At 42.5% G+C, this 23,339-nt stretch overlaps 1 protein-coding gene across 4 annotated transcripts; it reads right to left on the bottom strand.

Annotated features, from left to right (window-relative positions):
• Positions 1 to 110: 110 nt before the first annotated feature.
• ankrd6b (ankyrin repeat domain 6b) lies at positions 111 to 23,339 on the bottom strand. 4 transcript variants are annotated; one of them, XM_042094239.1, is made up of 16 exons: positions 23,216 to 23,339; positions 10,587 to 10,876; positions 7,884 to 7,982; positions 6,652 to 6,750; positions 6,308 to 6,406; positions 6,067 to 6,165; positions 5,630 to 5,728; positions 5,115 to 5,213; positions 4,747 to 4,824; positions 4,341 to 4,445; positions 3,811 to 3,945; positions 3,406 to 3,579; positions 3,131 to 3,283; positions 2,757 to 2,870; positions 2,352 to 2,640; positions 111 to 2,033 (listed from the first exon to the last, which is right to left on the bottom strand). In XM_042094239.1, exons 2-16 carry the CDS (start codon positions 10,710 to 10,712, stop codon positions 1,435 to 1,437), a joined length of 2,367 nt encoding a protein of 788 aa, XP_041950173.1. In that variant the 5' UTR covers positions 10,713 to 10,876; positions 23,216 to 23,339; the 3' UTR covers positions 111 to 1,434. The 4 variants fall into 4 exon arrangements, with proteins under 4 accessions (XP_041950173.1, XP_041950174.1, XP_041950171.1 ...); XM_042094240.1 differs by lacking the exon at positions 23,216 to 23,339 and adding an exon at positions 18,512 to 18,696; XM_042094237.1 differs by lacking the exons at positions 10,587 to 10,876; positions 23,216 to 23,339 and adding an exon at positions 7,276 to 7,628.

Raw genomic sequence — 23,339 nt, 5'->3', positions numbered from 1 at the left:
GCCGTAACCTATACAGCATGATCAGTGTTAATGAACATTACAATTAAATTAATATGGAGATGGTTGTTGAAGTAGTGTTTAAAAGAAATCAGTCAACAATGTGTTTGTTATTTTATAAAAACTGTAATTCATTGTGAGTTTAATAATACAGAAAATATCCATTCCCACATGAATACCGGTATACAGACAATGACAGAAACATGGCATATCTTCTAGATCAGGGGTCTCCAACAGGTAGCTTGCAAGCTCCCCACCGGTTTCTAAGTAGCTCTCCAAAAGGTTTAAGGAAGATGCTCATAAATGTGATAACCCAATCACTTGGGAAACATGTTAAAATTTCTATGAAATCAAATTCACAGTCTACAAAGAGAGAAGGTACATGAGTTGAAAGGAACCTTTAAAAAGCATACAAATCTTATTCAGCGGTTTTGGGTGGAGATCAGCTATGTCAATACATGGCATGTTACTACTAATATAAAAGCTCTCGGCCATGTCCATTTTGTCAAAGTAGCTCTTTTGTCAAAGGTTCGAGACCCCTGTTCTAGATGGTTCTTAATGCTAACACTATAGCACTTTTGTGTAACATGCAGGCAAGACTGTATTGGGTCGCAACTTAAGATTTTGATGAAAGTCCTATGGTTAAGTGTTGGTCACAAAACAGGAGGTTATATGTGACAGAACCTCTAGTTGTCTAACTTATCCAAACATTTAAAAAGTCAAGTTTATTCAGTTAAGACACTGTCATGTTGGCTGCCTCCACTTAGAAATCTACAGAACAGTTCCAGGGTTTTCATTGTGAAACTGGAGCATGAACACAAGAACAATTGGGCATGTCTGAAAGTAACCATTAAGGGGTCAAGAAAAAACAATAGCACTTTCTATGAATAGTAACATGCACAGTGGTCATAGCAAACTTATATTAAGATTTAGGTGAAAAGATGGGTAGCTACTTGTAAACATCTCCCAATATGAACACTTCATTTAATACATATTTCTTGTGTACATAAATTGTCCTTTATAGTTTCCGAAATCTACCTTTAGACTGTCAAATAATAATAAATTCACTCAACAGTAAAAGCTTAAGTGAGTGAGCCGGCATGATATAACTGTGCTGCACTGGAGGATTTACTGACAAATACTGTATGTACAAACAATATGTCCTTATCTGGAGTGTCAGTGTCTTTATAGCTGTCTGACATAGCCGATCATAGTTATCAAGCCATCCTTTTCATATTTGACATATTATAGCCATTTAAGGCCTACATAAATTGTTTTTGCCTTCAAAGAAATTTGACAATTGATATTAAGCCACTCTGGATCTAGGCTAGAGGTGTCCTTCCATACACTACTTTTTTTTTTTTGCTGAACTGGAAGTATAGACAGTTCTTTGAGAAGTTCATGAATGGTGTTAAGTCAGTCAATCTCCTGTGAATGCTAACTTTCCCCTTGTTTATTAGTTCTTAATATCTGCAGCTCTTCCTCCAGGTAGCTAATGCGTTCAATGAGGGCTGCGCGGTCTGCTTGCGCCCTCTGATCGGCCTGCCATCGAGCCTCCTGGATCTTCCTCTCATACCAGCGCTCCAGCTGCGAGGACACAGCCTCAAAGAAGTACTGGGTCACCTCCAACGCATGCATGTTGTCCCGTTCCTGTGCAAAAGTGGGCTCTGATGGTCGGTCCCCAAACACTTCAAGTGTCTGGGCCGCATCAGCAGGACTTGGCACCGCACACCTCTTGGCTTTCGACCTGCCTCGGCCGTGTCGCTTGTAGATGCGGCTAGCGTTACGGCCCCGCTCGGGTTCTGGCCGGCTGCTGGACCGGCGCTCTGTGGCCGGGGAGAGGCTGCTGGCCCGAGCGGAGCTGCGACTGGGTCCGGGCCCCGGCTCTAGCTGGTCCGCCTCCTGCACTTCCGGATGTGGCCTCCGGGGGTCAGCCGAGACTAGCGAGCGCTCCTTGCGGCGTACAACCCGAGGAGATGAGGGGAGGGACTTGTTTTGATATTGAGATGAGGACTCAGGTAGGGGCTGCTTTTCATCTGTTAAAAAATCATAAGCAGACCAAACATTCATTCCATAGAAACAGACAACAGAGTTAATTGCAATTGTAGCAAATTTCACATTATGAACAAAAAGGAAATGTAACAACACAGAGTACACATGGTGACGATGATCTATTTTGGTTAGATTCCCTTATTTACCCCAAAGGAAGTAAGAGAATAATGCACAAGGATTATGTAAGGGTTATATAACCCCTATCTGCATGAGCAGAGATGCAGCGAGGCTTGCAGCATGAGCTGCCTGTGAGTGAAATGAACCAGAAGGTCGGAGCTGAACTCAGATGGTTTCTATCGTACCTGGAGAACTGTCCACCTGAACCACAAAGTAATGTTTGGGCGAGGCCTCTTCAGTAGGAGCAGCAGGATGAGCGTTACGGTCACCCTCGTTGGAGCCAGGCGGGGTTGTGCCGGCCAGGCAGTGGGCACTTCCTCTGGACAGGGTGGGCAACCGTTCGGACTCTGCCTCACAGAGGGTGTCGGCCAGGGAGGAGGATCTGCGCAGCTTCCCGTCCCCAGTGAAGCGCTTCTCCATACTCTGGATCTTTGACAAGCACCAGCTCTTCAGCTCATTCATAACTAATGCCTGCTTGAAAAAGAGCAAAACTAAAAAGTTCAGACTGTGGTCATGTTAAAGGACATCATTAGCTCCCCGTGCACAGACAGTGCTACCTGTCTCTGTTCCCAGTGCACAGACAGTGCTACCTGTCTCTTTTCTCCTTCTAGCCGTTCCATCACAGCTCTCTGGTCAAGTCGATGTAGACACTCAGTTCTCTCCGCAGATACTCTCTCCGTGGTCATCTTATCCAACGCTCGGATCTGAAAGGGTAAGCAGGAGTTACAAAACTGTTCTCAGCACAAAAACATTGCAGCTATCTTGGTTAGACTCATCCAGCAGTTTATAGTGCAGTATCATCCTACAACATGGACCTTAACACATAGAAAATGAGACAAAATATACAACCACCAACACGTAAAATAATGAAGAAAAACTAAAATAATACAAATAAACAATGTACAATAAAACAATGATAAGAAGGTAAGCTGAAGCTGAGCATCAAACGCGTGGTTGTGCCCACCTGGTGCTTGCTTTTGCGGTCCAGCTGACCCATCTTGGTGTTCATGCGCTCCTGCATGGTGTGCAGTTCTGACTTCATCTCCTCTTTGGTGGCCTCCAGCTGGTTCTCCAGCTTGTTGATGAGGGGTTCACAACGGCAGCCATTCAGAGGGGCCTGGCACGAGGACACAACCGTGAGCACTAGTCCTGCGCTTTGAGCAGCCCACAACAAAGGCCACAAACAGCCAGACCGGCAGCAGACAGAGGGTGTTTGAATGAGGCGTGTGTTATACATACCTGCATGATTTTGCCATCCTTGCCGCGGTAGAGGGTGTACAGCTGGTAGGCCTTGTAATTATGAGGTGGGGGCAGGGGAGCCTGGGGGGAGGTGCCCCTCACCTTGCCCCTCTTCTTCTGGGCAGGATCACCACGTTTATTCTCACGGCGGGTCAGAGGTTCCGACAGGGAGGGCTGCAAATACACACCCCTTGACTCACAGTCCTTTACAGTTTGACCGTAAGGGTAATATAGAGGCTAGCTCAAACCTAGCCTCTATATTCTCTTGCTCAAACTATAGGCTAAAGTGATCTGCTTAGGATTATTTATTTTCTGAAAAGACCCTAAATGTCTTAGTGTGTGTGTGTGAGAGAGAGTGTGTGCGTGTGTGTGTGCTGGAGAGCCCCGTTTGAGCGTATGACTTGCCTTCTCTTTCAGCTTCTTGTTCCTGCCCCTCCTCGTGGCAGCTTCGGGAGTCTCTGGAGGGTTGTTTTTTGTCTCTCTGCATTTGCGCACCACCTGGTCACTACTATGTGTGTCATCAGCTGCTGATACACTTTCCTGTGGGAAACAACTACACATATGAAATCGTCAAGGCCTACCAGAGCAGATTCAACGCATCAGTGGCATTATTGAGTTAGCTTTCATTATTAAATCAGTGTCTGGAAAAAACTGTTAGCAAGATCAGACAGTCTTCCACAGCACACAGGCCACAGTGTCTTTGAGCTGCTGAAAGCTTTACTGGGACCTGTCCTATCAGATGGCCTTCACACCACAGTGAGCATGGGAACCATGTCTTCCCTCAGGAAGAGTACTACCACCATGGAGAATAGGTCTGGACACCTGCTTTCTCTTCAAAGTCAAATATCTCTTTTTAATTTAACATGAAAAGAGCACACGGACCTGGTGGGTCCAAAGTTTGACTATGAGGCCTCCTCTGTTCTCTTTGCGCTTACCTTACTGGGCAGCATTTCATCCCGCGGGACTGACTGTGCTCGCCGCTCGGCCTTTAGCTTATCTCGACGCTTCCTCACGCTCCTGCCACGAGTGAAACTCTGAACCTGAGTAATGGAGGATCAGAGGGAGAGGCTGTACATTCCTGTGTTCTCCAGAGACAGTGTTGGATCAGCAGGGGGAACCTTTTGTTATTTTCAATCTCACAAGAACTAGACCAACTCATATCTGTGTGTGCTGGGGTTAAGCAGCCACTTAGACATGCCAATACTAGTCTAGTCAAATGACATGTTTTTATCAGTAGAATAACAATGTTCTATACATAATGCATGCATTATTAATACTGCAAGCACACATGCACATGCTATTTCCATTTGTGTTAAAGGTGTGATAGCAGACTGAGCTCACCTGAGGGGCCTTGGTAAGTAGCAGAGCCACTTCTGGGTTATTGTGTTCTCGTGCCTGCTCCAACGCAGTCTCACCTGCCTGTCACCAAAAAAAGGCAAAATTGCATGAGCTGATCTAAGTTAGGAGCTCGCATTTATGTGATGTCAGAAGAAGTGACACGTTTCAATATAAATGTCAAGATTGTGTTCTTTCCCTCCTTAAATCCTGCCAACAAAATGTCCCATAGAACGAAATGAGTGGCGACCCATTACCATGGAGTCATCTCTGACACGGATGAGCGGCAACGTTAGGAGTCGTTAACTGAGCCGATGCCAGAGCATGGCTTTTACTGAGCGTCAGAAGTGTAGTGCGCCGCCCGAGGCACTCACGTTGTTGCGAAGGCTGCTGTCTGTCCCCGCCTCCAGAAGCAGGCGCACTGTCTTCTTGTGGTTCAGCGCAGCTGCTACATGCAGCGCTGTGTCCCCTGCCTGAGAAGCCAGACATCTGTCACACACACACACCCATCCCAGGGACACCGTCCCTCATACGTAACACAACGCTCTCTCCGATATCTCCACCAGCATGTGCAGCTTCACAAATGTAAAGGCACTCTCATGAAAATAGTGAGGAACTAGGGACGCATGCAGGAAGCTGCTTTACAATTCCAATTTTGTGTAGGGGAGAAAAGACTACTGGCAATTGGTCTGCCATGTCAATTTTGTACATATTGATAGAACTAGTACAGTGAATGTTTGCAAATATCACAAATGTACAACATGTCACATTCATACTCTGCCATTCAGTGGTAGTGGTCTAGCTACACTTTAAGTTGGCTTTATCTGTAAGGTCTCAGTCAGAAGTAGAAATATATTATAAGTAAATATATGCTTTCATTGGCACCGACCTGATTTTTCTCATTCACAGAGCAAAATGCACCCAGGAGGATCCTGATCATGGACACATGGTTGTAGCGCGCTGCAACATGCAGACACGTGTCCCCTACCTGAGGAGAAAAGGCGTAAATAGCACACATACTGGGCGCTCTCTAAGCGCTAAGATGCTAAGGATTCATTGCACCGCATTGGCACTCGCTTGCATGAGGCAACTGGATCAGAGGCTTATTTTTGGCTGTGTACATGTGTGTGTGTTCCCTCTTCACAGGAACTAGTGAGCCATGAAGCGACGCTGTGTTTAAAAATGCACAGTGCACTTTCATAATTAAGAGGTCTGCTACACCATGCAAAAGCTGCTCCAGTAGTTGCAGACCCTGAAAGTCTTTTTGTCAGCCGTGGGGCTGTAGCTTGTCAGAGGATGGAGGAGGACTCAGATGTGGAGACTTACACTGTTCCTGCTGTCTGGTCTGGAGCCTCCGAGCAGCAGCACTTTGGAGCTCTGGGCATGGCCATTCTGACAGGCCAGGTGGAGAGCCGTGTTCCCTGCCTGACACCAACAAAAAAAAGGAAGTGCTGATTTCTGGACCTGATGACTTCCGGAAGTACAACCCAAAATGAACATGACTGCTGAGAGAGCTGTAACTCATGGCTCAAGGTTAAAATAAAAAAGGGGTTGAGTCTTACTCTACCTTGTTCTTGGCATGAACATTGGCTCCAGCTTTGACCAGCAATTTGACAGACTGACTGAACCCATGCCATGACACTTCATGCAGTGCAGTATTACCATCCTACAGAGGAAAACAGAAATGTAGAATGCTAGAAATGTTACTTTGATTGTCCAAAGCTTGTCAAATCAATATGAAATGCATGCAATTAAGCATACAGTAGGTCTCAGCCACATTGGGAAGTACAATTTTCTGCCATAGAAAAGCCAATATTCCCACAGTCTTTCTCTCGCATAACTCACACAACAGGAAAAGGGTATCCTATTAAAAAGGCCTAAAAAAAACGAGTGTTGATTACTGGTGTTTACCTTATCTTGTCTGTCCAAAGCACACCCTTCCTGAACCAGAGCAGAAATGACATCACTATTTCCCACCACAGCTGCTCGTTGTAAGGCTGTCTGATTGCCCTGTCAACAACAGCCACATGAGATACAGTTTAAGTTCAACAGCAGCAAGTATCTCAATGCTGCTCCATGTCAATCCTTTGTTATTGTGTAAATATGTTAAACATGCTGTTGAAGAGATTTCTGAAAAATCTTGGAAATAGGCAATGAAGAAGATGAGTATTCAATCACGTAAATGTTGACATTTTATTGGAAATGAAAGTTTGCAAGTGGAGAACAGGCTAAAAAGGAAGCTCTGGTCAAAGAGCACCTTCAAATGCAGCTGTGGAATTAATCCTTGCAAGCAAAGAAACTCCAGGCCAGCACACCTTAAGCAGACCAACATGTGTGTCAACAACCTGTGTGAGACTAATGGACAGCCACTGAGTTATGACCAGGAGGAGAGGCCATTCCCATCTAGATAAGCAGCTTGTGAAGCAGCCAGAGAGCTCGGAAGCAGCCGGAGAGGATAGAGTAGGGGGTGGAAGGGGGGGTGTGGGGGATGGGCAGGGGTCAGAACCACACAGGGCGCACAGTGGCTTCTCTAACCTCCTCCTCCCTCTCTGGTCGTCCAGGCTCTCTCCCAGCCCTGCTCCACTGCCGCCTCTCCTCCTCCTGCTGCTGCTGCTGCTGCTCCGACTGCCTGTCCAGCTCCTCTCTGGCCCTGGCTGTGCCCTCCCGTCGGGCCTCCGCAGGCCCACTACTCTCTGACCGCGAGCTCATGATGGACCAGGTGGACAGGACCTGGGCTAGCCACTTATTACGGACGTGTGCTGATGGAGAGGACAGGGCTTCCCCACACAGATGAGAGCCCAGAGAGGGGCCACTGGACGCCTCTAGCTCACAGTCAAAATAGTCCCACTCCAGACCACTTGAGGTCATTATTCGACTATTCAGATTGTCTACAGGAGAGGAAAGGGGGCAGGGGGGAGAAAGTGTTTGGTGATATGTTGTTTCCTACTACAGAAAAACTAAATCAGTCATTACACTTATTGGAATTAAAATACTTGTAAAATGTGTTGCAAGTTGAAAAGGCCTATAATGCATAAGCAGTGATTGCTCTACAAGCCAATGTTAGTTTAAGAGGTTGAAGCGGAGCAAAGACAGATGGTAGATGAAATGAAACATGAGAGGCCTGAGCAGTAAGCAGCACTTACATCGTCCTCGATGTCCAAATCACAGCCAGCCTTCAGCAGAATGCGCACCACCTCGATGTGGCCCTTGTAGGCGGCCAGGTGCAAGGGAGTTCGGCCATACTGCGAGACACAGGAAAGAGACTATTGTATCATCACACACATGAAGCAGGATTACATGCACTCAGTCACATCCATACCCTGCGCTGGCCAACGGGCAGTCATTTGGATGGACAGTGGACCTTTGGACCTCACTGGCTCACCACCACATGGCAATGCTGTGGCACCGCCCAGGGCAATCTGTCATAGACGAGACTCCATTTGTCTAATGAGATCTGAGTAAACAATCAAATGTTTAATCCATGATTTAAAACAGGCACAGGCCAGCTTGGCAGTACTATGCATAAACACACCCTCTCTCCCTCTCTTTCCCTCTCTCACACACACACACACATGTGCACACAAACATACACACACATTAACACAGGGTAAACCTCTCTCCTCTCTCAGCAATGCACAGGTCAAGAGGCCAGGGAGAGCAGCAGCAGAGAAGGAGATTCTTGTGTTAGGGTACTGGTCAGTCTTACTCACCACAGCATAAGGGATTTATGGATTAGCAGTGCAGCATGGGAACCCTGTATCTGTGATTCTGAATGTAGAGCAGTAGAACAACACTGTTGTTTTTTATTGCAGTCTGCAGACAGACAAGTCTCACCCTTAGATTAAACATGCAATCATACATTTCACTCTGCTGGTCAAGACCTGTATTCAGTTCAGAGCAGCAGTAGCTTTCAACTGGAAATTGACTCTGCTGACAGTTTGTTGCTTCTTGTCTGCTGCTTACAACGCCCATTCCATCGTACCATACAGTATTCACTTTCATTATTCTCCTAATTGGAATGCTGCCATGAATCCACACTGTGAGTTGGTCTCCATTACACCTGTGTCTTTTGGACTCATTTGATCTTGAAAACGGCCTCATGGCCAACCAGGACGCACAGGCCTCAGCCTGGAGAGCAGATTGCCATTTAAAGGTGTGGCCACACAACATTCACATGCATGCAGTCATGCAGGAGGTCGGGTTTCTCTTGGCACAGCACCGCTTGGAGGGATGCCATGGCAACATTTTAGGTGAAAGCCACTCAAATGGGTGGGAGTCAACAGTCTCCAAGGTTACCAGTGAGTCCATTTCATTCAATGTGGCCTGGTTTAGCCCATAATATTCTGGCTGAGCTCTTAACTCTCTCTGACCCCTCTCTCCAAAGCCACTTACAGTGTTTCACTCACACAAACATCATACTTTATCTTTAACCGTTACTCTCTCCAGCCACCCTAAACAAACTCTGAAACTCAATCCGTATACTCAAAGATTAAGGGTTTATCATGTATTCTCATTGAAATACATGAACTATTACAGACTTAAGCATCACCAAAATACAGCTGGACAAAGGCTAAAGGCTAAATCCTAAATCACAAAGTCGGGTAAAATCTGATAACACTGAGGAAACTATAAATACAACTACAACAGCAGTAAAAACATCTAAGCATTTTGAAAAGACACCTGACCACAACTATGTATATTTAAATCATATACAGTATTCAGCTCAGCGGCTTAAATTAATGATGATGAATTTAAAATCATTGCTTTAAGCTGTTAAAGAGATACCACCATGACCATGATGCAGAGACACAACTGTGACTTACAGTATATTATAGGCTGGTACATTTCCTCAACCACTCTTGTCTGTATGCCTGCTTGTGCTTCCATAAATCTTTTGATACATGTAATATGTTCTGAGGAGTATGGTAGCATTACAACTCTTTCCTTAAAATAAAATTCAACCAAGATGTTCTTATATTTGTGGTTCTACTAGGCCATTTTAAACATTGTGGTGCAAAAGTCTCTAAAAGCCACCATTATACATAATGCCACATAACAATTTTAGACAACTCAGAATGCTTAATAAACTATGTGTTCAACATGACTTCATATAAGCACATCACAGATTGTTGTGTGTTGTGTATTCACTTAAAATATTTTCACAATATTCATATGACAAACTTATTAAACTATTTTCACGGCTCTTGTGTGCCTGTTCTATACACATTTAGGGGTAGGACACTGTGTTACTGCCACAATGTATTTAACCATGCTCAACAATGAATAATACACATTTCTTCCCAACTGAAGTAGCACATTACTTTTTTACAAGCTACATCATAGCAGAGCCACCTTCCCACGAGGGCAGAAGGTAAACGCATGCATGTGCTGCAGACAGAGGCGAGGCAAAGCATCATTGTGGAAGTACTGCGGAGCTGAGCGGAGTTCCAATAGACAGCACACATGTGTCATTTCTCCCCTCTCTTCTACAACCAGCCCCTCCTGTAGAGGGCCTCAATTCCCTTTCTATTAGTTATTTATCACATAAGGCTTCTTGTTTGTTTTACCATCTCAGTTACTGGGACATCCACAGCATGATAAACTAGGCCGAGATAAGAATCAAAAGAGCTGGTAAGGAATGAGCCCCAGTGAGATTATCAGCGGTGGCCTTTGACACGCTCCTTATCAGACATCAGGCACAGGCGGATGAACAACACTGTTACCCCAGCTTGGCATTCAAAACAAGATGACTTCTCTGTGAAATACAGATGTGCTGGAATCCCATTCCATATCAACAATGGCTACACACAGGATGGTTTCCCAGTGTTCAATTGACCCCTACTCACCTTTGTAACAGCAACTTTGGCCCCCTTGTTGATGAGCTGGACCACATTGTCAGCCTGGCCCTTGTGTGAGGCTACGAGGAGGCGCTCCGAAAGTGCAAGGACCGCAGCAGCATCCTGCTGGCTCATGGAGCAGCGAGGGAGGGCCTCTCCTGACACTGGGCCGTGGGACGTCTAACTCATGACCGACTCAGGGAGAAGAGACGGCGAGAAACGGAGGTTTGGACGAGGGGTGGACGCTGACACTGCTGTGTGACACACCCACAGTCCCACTCGCATGTCCTCCTCTGGGCCTGCAGAGGAACAGGAAGCACATGTGGTCATTACGGCCAGTGGACTCACAGACCACTCTGCCAAACAGGAAGAGGAGGACAAGTGAAGGAAGAAATGGGTGGGTATTTAAAAAGGGATGTCATCATTTAAATGCTGCCCACGAGGCTAGAATTAAAAAAAAAAGAATATATGATGACTGATACATTTGCATATGGTTTGTGGTTTCGAAACACGTAAGGCAAATGGAGCTTAGGTGCTATTGAGTTGCACAGGTGCCGTTGGGCAGAATTAGACACAAAAAGTTGCCTAACTCATAAATCAAGATCCAACCACAGACAGTTGATAGGGACTAACGCAGTTACCTGTGAGTGTCAGAGCAACCGCAGGCTAGATGAGTCATAGGAAGAAGGCTGTCTTTCTAAAGTGCTTCAGCTGACTGTACTGCCATTACAAGACATCAATGTGTTCAGTTGTCAAGCCTGTCAGTCTTCCCATTGAAGCAGATAAGCAGACCCAAACACCCTCTCACACACGCTTGGCCCACTAAATTCCTTTGGTATAATAACAGGAAGCTATTAATGCACTTGTGAAAAGTTGCTTTCCCGCTGCATGTTGAGGCTCTGGAGGTAGTATCCTCCTAGTACATATCACATTACCAACACTCCTTTCTCTTTTTTCTTCTGGTAATACCTCTTAGCAAAATTTATTTCTTTTAGAAATGTGATGTAGTACCTTAATTAAATAAAAGTATTACACTTTTCTACTATAACCATAATATGAAAAATGAAAGAAAAAAAACATCACTTTCAGAAAAACTCTTTAGTCACTCTTGTCTTTCAGACCAGGCTTCAGATAGTATGTGGTGGTGATGTGTAAACGACTTGTTCTGCACCTGTTCTCTTGTTTGTCCTCATTGTTAATGCTGCTCTTATAAGGCTTAAATGGAGAGCCCAGTAAAAGGCCCTAATTTGGGAACAGCAAGAATCTCAATTCACTGTTTGCTCCGCTGAACCTCAATGAACAAACGTCCTCCTTTCAGCACAGAGCAAAAGTGAGCTGGCATTAGGATTCAGAACTCATGTTGGTCTGTATGTGTGGGGAGGGGATTTCTAAATACCACCTGTGACAGCTTCCTTTGAAGGGTTATCTCAGAGATTCAGGCTCTGCAGCAGCTCTAGATCATATGTTGGCAGATAAGGCTAGAAAACCCATCTGCTTTGACAGGGTTGGAACCCTGCATACCACTACAATCCCTCCAGACCGGCAACAGAGGGTCAACAGTATATTACAGAGATGTGTAGATATTGATGAGCATATTTCCTAAGTTTCAGTAGTTGATGTGCAGATATTGATGAGCATATTTACTATGTTTCAGGAGCTGATGTGCAGATATTGATGAACATATTTCCTATGTTTCAGGAGCTGTGTGTTGCGCTCAATGTTGACCCATTCCTGCATCAAGGTGGTACTGGCAGCACTGCCTTTTGAATATGTTCAATGATTTGATTCTAGCGTGGAAGGGTCAGCCTCTGTTAAAGGCCTGGTTCTCATCAGTGAGCTCAACCAGAATTCCTCTCAAGCCCAGGCTCCTCCAAGAGCACTGTCTGGCCCCAATTAATAGGATTAGCATGGGAGACTGCTGCTGTATAATACAGTGCCTAGATTATGGTTGGGATCCCCAGGGGTACCTCTAATCCTGGGCTATCTGATCTGGCCAAAGCTGTGAGGTGACAGTGCTTTGAAATGGCCCTCACCATGTGCCTACATCTTGTCTCTCATTCTAACTTGCTCCTACATGCTTAGTGGCAGGTGTCTTCCTCCATTTCGTTAGATGTCATATCTAGGAACACAGAGGTAGGTGACCAGGTGAAGGTTAGTTTCTAAGGAAAAGTTCAAATTTCCTCTATCATTCAGGATACGCACACAAAGATGACACCAAGAGCCTCACAGATTATGCAATATAATATTTAAAGATTATTCATGCTGCATATTACTGTTTGCTGGGGGGTGGAGGTTCTAGAAGTGACAACATCATATACAGCAACAACGGTTTGAAGTTGTGCTGGTCTGGCCCAATAGGAATAAGCGACTATCTCAGAGTCAAGGAATGCATTATACAGTCAGTATTGAACTAAAGCTTGTCCCAAATATCTGCCCCAGAAATCGCAATTAGATATTTTCCCTAAATCATTCAGTCCTACTGAATTCACACAGAGTTTGAGTCTGAATTCACACTGTTTTTATATCAACATCACATATGCAAGGAGTAGGCCTTACCTGCTAATCAGATCAAACAGCTCACAAAACGCACACCTCTCAAAACTTGCAGTACTAAAGCTTTCTAAAAAGCTAAATATTTTGAAATGCTGAGCTCCAATCTGACCTTAACATTTACTCAGAAGGCAAAAAGCCCACTGTGACCCATTTTCATGTAAACACTTATTGTTCAGCCTAAATCTGGTAAGGAAGAAGTGTGCTGACTGAGAACAGCTCTTGAGGCACTTGGGCAGTGCAGTCACAAATGCAGTAATGAGCAAGAGACAGCTTGGAGGAAACCAAGGGAACATTAAAACACAGATGAGTAAACAAAATACTACATCATATTATCCAGGTACCAGAAAAAAACTGAATTCAATATTTCAGTACATAATATGCATTTTCTAAACCTATTCATCAAAGAAAACCTATGCAAAGAAAATCTGCGTCAGTGTATTCCTGAAATGATCCAATAGGCCTATTTGTGAGTCTACTTCTTTAATTTTACGACACTACATTTGACATGAAGTTTGCAAATCTGAAAATACATATCTGATATTAGAACAGCATGGAGACAGTATTTTATTGACTTTCAGGAAGGTATTATTCATCCACGAGACAGTAATTACTAATGATGGTTTGTGCTTAAAAAAAATCGTCCCTTGCATCCATGAACTCGTGAATGCATACTACGTTTAGCAACAGAAGCTATGTGAGTGGAATAAGTGCAAAATGTTCAATGCTAACAATTGAAAGACTCCCTCCTGCCAGCAGATAAATGAATGAGATTAAGTAGGGACATTCTTTGCCCCCTCTGCATTCTTAAGGAATCTCCATAAGAGGTCTGTTCAGTCAGACAGAAACACACAAAAGCAAGCAGAGCAGCAGTGGAGCGCAGCTAGGCAACAAGTCTTTTGTGAAAAGCTTTCAAGAACGCAGAAGGACTGTTAAAGCACACACACCACACACACATCGACGTACACACAACACCAAGCTTCCTTGCCCCACCCCCAACACATGCACTTTTTTTAAACAGAAAGATGAAAATATTTTTTAAAAAGAGTACTTTGAGAAATAACATGGACCCATAATCATTTCCACTGATATATGCTATTGTGTGTTTCTCTTGGGCCTTAAAAGATAACAAACTGTGGTGAAGTATACTGAACTTATTTCTCAACAAATCATGACTGCAGGCCCCAATAATTTTTGCATGGCCCTCTTCATCCACAGCACTAGTTTGTGAATGTACTATCTCACACACACATACTATAAATACAGTAGTAGATTACAACTAACAGTAGCCTCAAACTGAATATTTCACTTTAAGAGCTCTGTGTGTAAAGTGGAAAATGCTTGCCCGCAGTTGTTTATAAACAAGAAAGAGCTCCCCTGAGAAGATGCTTCAACATTTGGCACCTGGCACCGCAGATAAAAGGGTGTGTCATGGTCTGTGTTTACAAGCACCTGAGACTAGGCAACAAAACCGTATAGAAATGAAGAGTTTGGTTTCAAAACACTATATCCTCCATAAATCATTTTTTTACATTTTGTTTTCTAAGTAATTTCAATAGAACTGTAATTGGGTATAGTTATTTGATTTATCTTTACCCAATCAAAATCTGCAATTTTATTGATATTACATGAAATACACAATTAAATAACATTACTTTTTAATGTATTTAAAAATGGAGATATAACACTTTGGAACCAAACTCTTCAAGCAACGCTTAGCAACAAACAACTACAAACATAGGCTGTCATCCTAGTCAAATATGACTAATCATGAAGTGTGCTTTTTTTTTCAATCATACATCATCACTGTTTGAGTGCACTTGCCACAAACATGCTGCACAGATCACTAATGCCATGAAATAAAGAGGAATTAACCTCTTCGGGAGCAGATGCCACAGTTTTGCTTACGTAACACTATGATAATAACTCATCTGAGGGGCACACAGAGGGTTATGTAAGGATCCATCTCCAGCTACACGTCCCCAGGAGTTGGAGGGCAGATTTGAATTTTCAGTCTGAGAGGCAGCTGTATCAGTTGAAGAAATTAGCAGTTTAGCTGATAGCCGATTGCTTAGACAAGTACTTTTACCAAAATACGGCTTTTGCCAGAAACAGCATCTTGTGGTGTTGGGAGGTCTAATGTTTGTGGTGTGTGCAGAGACACACACACACAATAAAAAAATACTAATTTTCTCATCCACTTCCCTTTGTGAACTAAGGGGGCTTGCAGTGTAGATTGAAGACCAGCTACATTCCCAACAAGAAATCAGCTTTCTGATTGGACAGCCATGAGCGAGGCGCCTACCTCTGGATTAATTCAACTCAACCATCTGTCTTTCTATACCTAGAGGATAAGGTCAAAAACCTGATTAAATCAAAACTTAGGCCCTTCAGTTAATCCTACTATCTATTCAAACACTCGTGACCTCTTCCCTTAAACTGCTGGATCAAGAGACTTGTAATATCTGTGAGTTTGACTGGACTGACGACACATCAGTAGTCCATTCATGAATAGGTGTCCTTCAAAATGAGGAATTCTAAGTGAACAGGTTCTGGTGGGTATATTGATGGCAATCATTTTTCTTGCAGAGGCCTTAGGGTCTGAATGAGTCGTTCAGGTCAGACTGAGGTCAAAGGAGAGTAGCCTGTTACCTCAACTTGGATTTATAGTCCTTCAGCTAGACTGAGTGACCATAAAGATTTGGAATGAAGAATGTAAAGTAATCCTCGCTGATGTTTACAGGATAGTATAATCAGCTTTACACATCCTTTGAAATCTGATGGGGAGGGGAAACTAGTGGTAGAATTACTGTTTGGAGTTTGTAACAGTTATAAGAATTTTCATTATCGTTTTTATTCCTTAACTGATGTTTTGTAATAGTTTTGTAATGTTTTGTAATAGTTTTGTAATGTTTTGTAATAGTTTTGTAATGTTTTGTAATAGTTTTGTAATGTTTTGTAATAGTTTTGTAATGTTTTGTAACACTTGGGGTCAATTATTTGTTTTAGAAATGCTGTGCAACAAGATGGGCACAGTACTTAAATATTTTGTGGTTGGCAGAAGCCACACCAGTGTACAGCATGAATAATAAATGTAGGTTTTGAGTGTATTGTCTATGATCACTAAACAGCACCGAGCCCTCGTAGTGAAAAGGGCCTTCCTACGACTGAAGCTCCAACCAGGAATCTCTCCAGACTTGGCCTGGTTCCAAATGGGAAACACAGCGTTCACACACACACACACACACACTATCACACAGGATAAAGGGTGCTCTGGGGGAAGGGGGAAGCAGCCTTGCCACCCAGTCTCTGCTGTGAGAAAAATGAAAGTTTCTGCCAAGGGGGATGAACAATCTGCTTTGTTCAGACTCAACACTTCAAGGTGTCTCTTTTCTATAACCCTCTAGGCTCTAACTGCCACAGGCAGCACATTATTGTCCATCCTTTTACAAGTATTCAATATCTCCTACTTGAACTGCACATTTCATAATATTATCAGACTTACAAATCTGGAAAAAATAGAAATAGAATAGAAACTATAAATAGATAATGTGTCAGAGCACAACAGATCAACGTAACGCTAAAGGGCAATGAAATGAAGGATGCATCTTGTGTCTTGTTTTTTCACTTTCCCTTTTAATCTAAAGAAAAAAAAACATACATCACTATGTAACATACTTTACTCCAAAAAACACTCTGATTTTATTTGGTTTAGTTTCCCTTCCCCCTACTTTGAAGAAGACGTAATATCTGTGGATTAAGCTTTGTCTCATCATTTGAGGCCACATGTGGCCCGCATATCTGGTTTCTGGATCTTTTCTAAGTGTTTAATGGATCCGCTGCCCCAGACATCCATTATGCCACAAACAACCATCACACACACCTGGCTCCCCTTGCAACTCCTGCCCTGTAGACACACACACACACACACACATAACCACTTAACACATCAAGAGTCTACAGGGGATTCTAGATGACCCTCAAAGAGAGCATTATCACTGTCTCACCAAATAACATTGCCATGTGCATAATGGATATTTACATGAGATAATTGAGTCTCATTTAAAAGGTTTGTCTGTCTACCTCACCTGTTGTTTCCACTAGCCTATTATGTGAGTTTGTCTGATGTACAAACACTATGTGAGTATACTAATAGTAAATAGGGCTCCCATATTTGGTCTGAGTTATGTCATTTCACTCATCATGTGCATCTAATTCCACCAATCATAAAAGTATACCACATTTCACTCTGTAGGGTGTGCTTCAAGCATAAAAAGGGCTTTTACTGCTAAATCAGATCTGTAAGGATCAGTATAGACCAGAAGCCTACTCAAAATAAAGCTATGCAAGTGTGGATTTTGCTCACTCTCACACATAGCTCATACATGCTTCCCATATAAATACTGACCAACAGCTAAGGCTGGGGAAAGATATGATTTATGTTCTGAGTTACACTCTAATTTCAGAAATCAAATGAGTCCTCTTGGATGCAGAATTTACAAAGCTCCAGAGAATAATTGCCCTTTAACATGATAGTTACACTCAACCTGTAATTGGCCTACTTGTAAGACTAGTAAAATCATTTGTCACATTCCAAACACAGCCCTTACTATCCTTTTCATGTGTCTTAATTTAGGCATGAGAGTGAATGTGGTAAAAACAAACACTTGCTTTGTCTATGAAACATCTATGAAACAGAGTGCAACTTCAAGTAGCATCCCCACATCAGTTTGGTGATAATGCATGACTGTTTACAGTAGCCTAGGCTAGTTAATATTTCTTCAAGACATTATATGAATCTATTAATAAATATAATAAAATCACAGTGAAATTAAGCGACATTTGCTATGTTAAAATAGCAAAAGACTAATATTTTCAAAATAATAAGCTACTCGTGGTGATGAGACACCACAACAGGGCTATCAGGTGGTGGTTATTATGATGATAACGTTAACTTCTGATGGAAGATAACCCCAAACTCAGACGGTTCAGTCATTTCAATGACTTCAATTACATCAACCGTAGGATCTAGCAATAGCCTAGTGTGGCATTTTAAACATCTCTCTATTTTTTTAAGCCTACTCTTGCCGATATAACCAACGACGAACAACAACAACCAGCTATCCCAACCAGCTCTCAAATGACAAAGAAAATGGTATTGTACCGGGTATAAAAAGGCTTTTTAAACTGCCACGCTGCTTGAAAACTGCCTCTGGTCTGCGGCGTTCTCTGAAGTTTTACGCACTAAGCGAGCGAGCTGTTTTCATAATCATCAAATCAGGCTGCCTTACTTGTCCGTCCATTCTGGTCGATTAGTAACATAGGCTAATCATTTCATTCATTCAGTAAAGAAAAACTGGTTAGCCTATCAACAGATTACTTACAGGGGCAGACGGATCAGCAAATTCGATATCCTCTTAGTTTCTCCAAACAGCGTGGGGAAAGTAATAGAGATTAGAAGATTATGTACCCAAGAAGCCTGGATCTGTTAAAACATACACAGTACTGAAATAGGAGTCCGGAACACTGAGTGTGTCCTGCGTTTCTGACCGCACTGATACATGAATTGAGAGATGGGTCGCCTGCCGTCAGGGTAGCATACTTCAGGGGCCAAGCCATTACGCTCATAAATCTGTCAGGCTTTCCCAACTAGCTTACTGTAGCCTAACATCTGAAAACAGCACAGCCCACCTTCTAAAGCCTTTAGACTAAAGGCTACATTGCTAGCATTTTCAACCAACAATCATTGACAGTGTGATAATGGACAATGTGTGATGATTACAGAACAAGTTATAGGACTAAGCAAACCGCAAAGATTGCGGTAACACTTTATTTTAATGTGTCGCTGTTACAGTGTACCTACCTAATTAGGTACAGTGGTACAACCTGTGTAACAACATACTATCAGGTACTATCATTGTACTTGCATTATGTATTTGTGGGTACCTACATATAGTTGTTACATTGTAATACTTAGTGCTTTTACAAAACTTTGCCAATTTGCCTAAATTTTCATCGAACAACATGACACATTAAAATAAAGTGTTACCGGCTATTCTATTCCATTTCTGTGACTGGGTGAATTGGCAGGAATGAACTACTGGCTTTTACACCAATTTTATGTTGCACTGAGTGATTTTGCTTTCTTAGCTCTCCATTCTAGGCTTTGAATGTATATATTAAGCTATGGGCTACCTGGTTACTATTTCCTTCATACAGGAAATGATTGAGATGTGTGTCAGCTTTTGTTGTTCAGACCTGGTCCATTTAACACAAAAGAAATTAAAGGTTTTCTTTCTTTGAGAATTCAATATTATGTTATAGCTATTTCCTTTTCCTGAATGACTTAACAGGCATTTTTGATGCACACAGAAATTACTTTTGTTTCCTCATCAAGCATCTGTCTGCCTCCAAGGAGGGGCCAGGTTAAGGGGTCTATGGGTGTGTCCTTCCGCAAATCTGGTTGTTTTAGACCTCACAGTAAGCTTAGTCACATGCTGACAAATGAAGACAAGACAATAGCTCCCTAATGTAATGTGCAACTGAAAAGAGATGTGTATTACATTAAGTTAGTGAGCATAGAAAACTCCCACCTGTCAAAGTCTGTGTCTACATGAAGGTTAAAATGTATCAAATTATCAAATGTATTGTAAAATGTGGCCTCGATGATGTATACCCTGTATGTATGTGTGTGTGTGTGTGTGTGTGTGTGTGTGTGTGTGTGTGTGTGTGTGTGTTGTGTGTGTGTGTGTGTGTGTGTGTGTATAATTCCATGATGTTGTCATCCCTTCATGAACTGCAGAAAAGACCTTTCTTGTGAGGTTTCAGGGCGTGAAACTGAGACATCTCAATAGAATGGTGTTGACACGTTTCTTGTCTAAGCCCACTCTTTTCTGGATTCAGGTTACTTCTCTACACATCTAAGGCTGGACATTCCAGTCAAAAGATATGGGGTGCGAGGAAGTGAACCACAAATATAGATTTGGAAAAATGCATGTCAGGGAGATACTCTGAACATGCAATACTGCAACAGTTTAATAACTGGCTTAAGAGCTCCATGCTGACACAGAAAGACATTTAAACAAGAAAAAGGAACTGGGAATCTTCTCACATACCAGAAAAGACCAGAGAATGACCAGAGCAAATGACTCATGAGACATGATCCATGTCAGATTGGATTTCACCTGCCAAGACTAGGGAGGGAAAGAGGCATTTTCTGACAGTAGTTGTTGAAATGCTGTGCTCCATGGGACTAAATGTGTGAAGGTGTGTGTTACCTTTGCCTATCTGTAAGAATACAGCCTATAAGGAATTACGACCTTTGACCCTTGGCCTCAGGCTAGTAATATGAACTCTGAATTGGCCCCACATCAGCATTACATATTATAGCCATGGCCTTCAATTTACAGCTCAGGGTAACACATCAACTGTAATAAACATCAACGTCCCAATGATTAAAAGAATGGGTATAGGTCCATTCCAGTGCATTAAAATACTTATACAAACATGTGTGATATTATACAGAGAATGGAGCAGAACATTAATGTTGGAGTCTTTCCAAAACTGGTGTATCTAACCACCAAACATAATGTATTTACACTACATAGAATACATAAACTATAGTCAAACAAATCATTTATGCATTCTAGTCTAGGGGAATTGCCTCTGTACAAAATTGTATAGACCTAAGCAATCAGAGCAGCGAAGTATGTGAATCAGCCAAAACAAATGAAATGCCGTAATCACTGTTCTGTTAAAGTTATTGTGCATATCATGCACAACAGACACAATAGCGAAATCCAGCGATTGAAAATCAACTGAAGCGTGTTCAGGTGACGTGAATGACTATACTGTCCATCATCTGTCCATCATCGTATAAAGCCTGCCCAAACGATTTGATTGACCCAAACACCTCTGGTTCAGACATAGAGGCTTCTCAATGGACCAAGTCCAGACCAAACTTAAACCGGTTAAACTCAGGCTGTCTTCCACTTGATGTGTTAAAGTGCAGTCATATGACCTTTTGAAAATAAAGACGGTCCAACCATGTTTGTCACAGAAAAAAAACATTACATCACTCTCAACATTTAACATGTTTTTGTACTTATGTTGATTTAACCTGTCCATATTACTCCTCATTACACCATATGCCTTAAACACAACATATTATCTCCTGTGCCTTTACACAATGCCATGCTGCAGTCTCTCTATACCACCACAGTCAGTAATGACACCCACTATACATTTGCAAAGCATTTGAAGGATACCTATGTAATAGGCTACTGGGGAGGCTACTGGGAAGACTTGTCCCTGTCTTTTGGGGAGTATGTCTGCCTACCATACTTCAACCATCACAGGGTGTCCCAACAACGCTGAGGAAAAGGAATATTCCAAACGTCCTCATTCCACTTGTACATTACATTATGTGGCATGGAAGAATGTCTCCACAACTGGCCTAAAATGCAGGTCAGCTAGGAAATATGCACTCTGACCAGACCACATCACCAAAGACAAATACTTGCTGCTATGGCTGTCAAATCATACAAAAAACAGTGTCAGGCTGTACACGGATAAAGGTGATTTCACAATCATAAAATCACAGACAGGATCACAGATTCAGGTAGGCTAGTGAAAACAGACTGATGTGAAAACACAAAAGTTGCAGGGAGTTTACGGGATTGTGAGGACATACATGTGTGTTGGAGGTTTTTACGTCCTCTCATGTAACTAAAATGAGAATGCTCTCTGGGACTAGTCAGAATTACTTTAGCCTTACTTTCAGGCCTACTTTTGGACTGATATTGTAGGCTATTTTCCGATTTACAGAGAAACCAAATAGTCACTGGTGTGTTAACCCCCTTCTCATCTTGGGATGTCTGGGTGTCTTTGTGGCTTAGTTATACTATTTCTAACTTCTTCTGATCATAAATCAATCTTTTGACATGTAATATTTCTCAACCACACCCAGTCTCACACTGCAGAATGCAATACTTATTTTTTCACAGTTCAAGTGAGATCCAAGACCTACTACGAACAAATTGCTAATCTCATTAAAACTAAATTCTGGAGCCCAATAGGCTACACAAAATATTCTTGGCATATTGCTAACTAATGAATGAAAGCCCTAAACCAATGTTGCATCAATTGCTTCATCACAAGAAAAAAAAAACTAATCAGGATTTTAGAGTGCTGAAGTCAACAATAGGATCCTTCACATACGTTACTGAACGTTCCAAATGTTCAGTATTCCAGCATGACTACTGTATGCTTCTTGCCAGGGACAGGGGCATTCCTTTTGAAGATAAGTGATAAGCCATGTTCCGAAAAGTCATGGCACATCCCAGTAAAACAAACACACACACACACACACACCACACACACACACACACACCACACACACACACACACACACACACACACACACACACACACACACACCTTCAATTTCAAGAAATGTTAGAGGTCATCAACTCAACATCAACACAAATAATAGCTGAACAATATTCGGTTAAACACTGTCCTTGCCTTTAAGCACTTCCATTTTCCTGGCTTTATAGAACCACATGAGACCTAGTTATGACTTCAGATGCAGAAATCAGTCGCCCTTAAACAAGTTTCAGCTTTAAAGAAAGAATCGAGGTGTCAGATGAAAATAGTTTACGCCTATAATGAAATGTCAATAATACTGCTAAGCAATAAACATTTTAGTGGATTCCTTCTCCAATATTTGATGCCTTTCAAACACAGATTGGCTACTCAAGAAAGAGCCCTGTCCTGTCCTCACTTCCAACGCGCAGATAACGATGTTTTTATGTTTTCTAACTTGGATGATATCCGCCCACATGAGACTTGACTATAGTCAAAACATAAAATACTTTATACCAAAAGTGCAAACGGAACACTGCGTCTAAACTCTGATAACACCTCATCACTTCGATTTCTTAGCTGCGTAACGCCTTCGTAACCCATGTGGGGAAAGCGTTAAAATGCTGTGATGTCCATAACAACCTCTCTAAGTAGCTAACAAGTTGCTCCGTAGCCTATATGTGTTTAAAGTAGTCTAACCTGCTGACAAAAACACAACCTACCTCGGTGTTGAGAAGTGATCTGTAGACGTTTATGAAATGAAACTTAACACGGTATTTTATAAACCTCGCCGGACCACAAACATGTCAAAACAGAAGGCAACAGCCTGTGTGTTTTCAGATGTTC

This window comes from Alosa sapidissima, chromosome 6 (genome assembly GCF_018492685.1).
Source record: "Alosa sapidissima isolate fAloSap1 chromosome 6, fAloSap1.pri, whole genome shotgun sequence".
Classification (NCBI taxonomy): Eukaryota; Metazoa; Chordata; class Actinopteri; order Clupeiformes; family Clupeidae; genus Alosa; species Alosa sapidissima.
The sequence above is the reverse complement of the archived record's forward strand: the minus strand, read 5'-3'. Positions and strand labels throughout refer to the sequence as shown.

Excerpts from the sequence above, each read along its gene's own strand:
- ankrd6b (XM_042094237.1), bottom strand. The coding sequence starts at position 7,608 with ATGACCTCAAGTGGTCTGGAGTGGGACTATTTTGACTGTGAGCTAGAG. Across the intron at positions 5,214-5,629 it reads CTGTGAATGAGAAAAATCAG|GCAGGGGACACAGCGCTGCA; the intron begins GTCGGTGCCAAT and ends CTGGCTTCTCAG. Across the intron at positions 2,641-2,756 it reads TAGAAGGAGAAAAGAGACAG|CAGGCATTAGTTATGAATGA; the intron begins GTAGCACTGTCT and ends CTCTTTTTCAAG.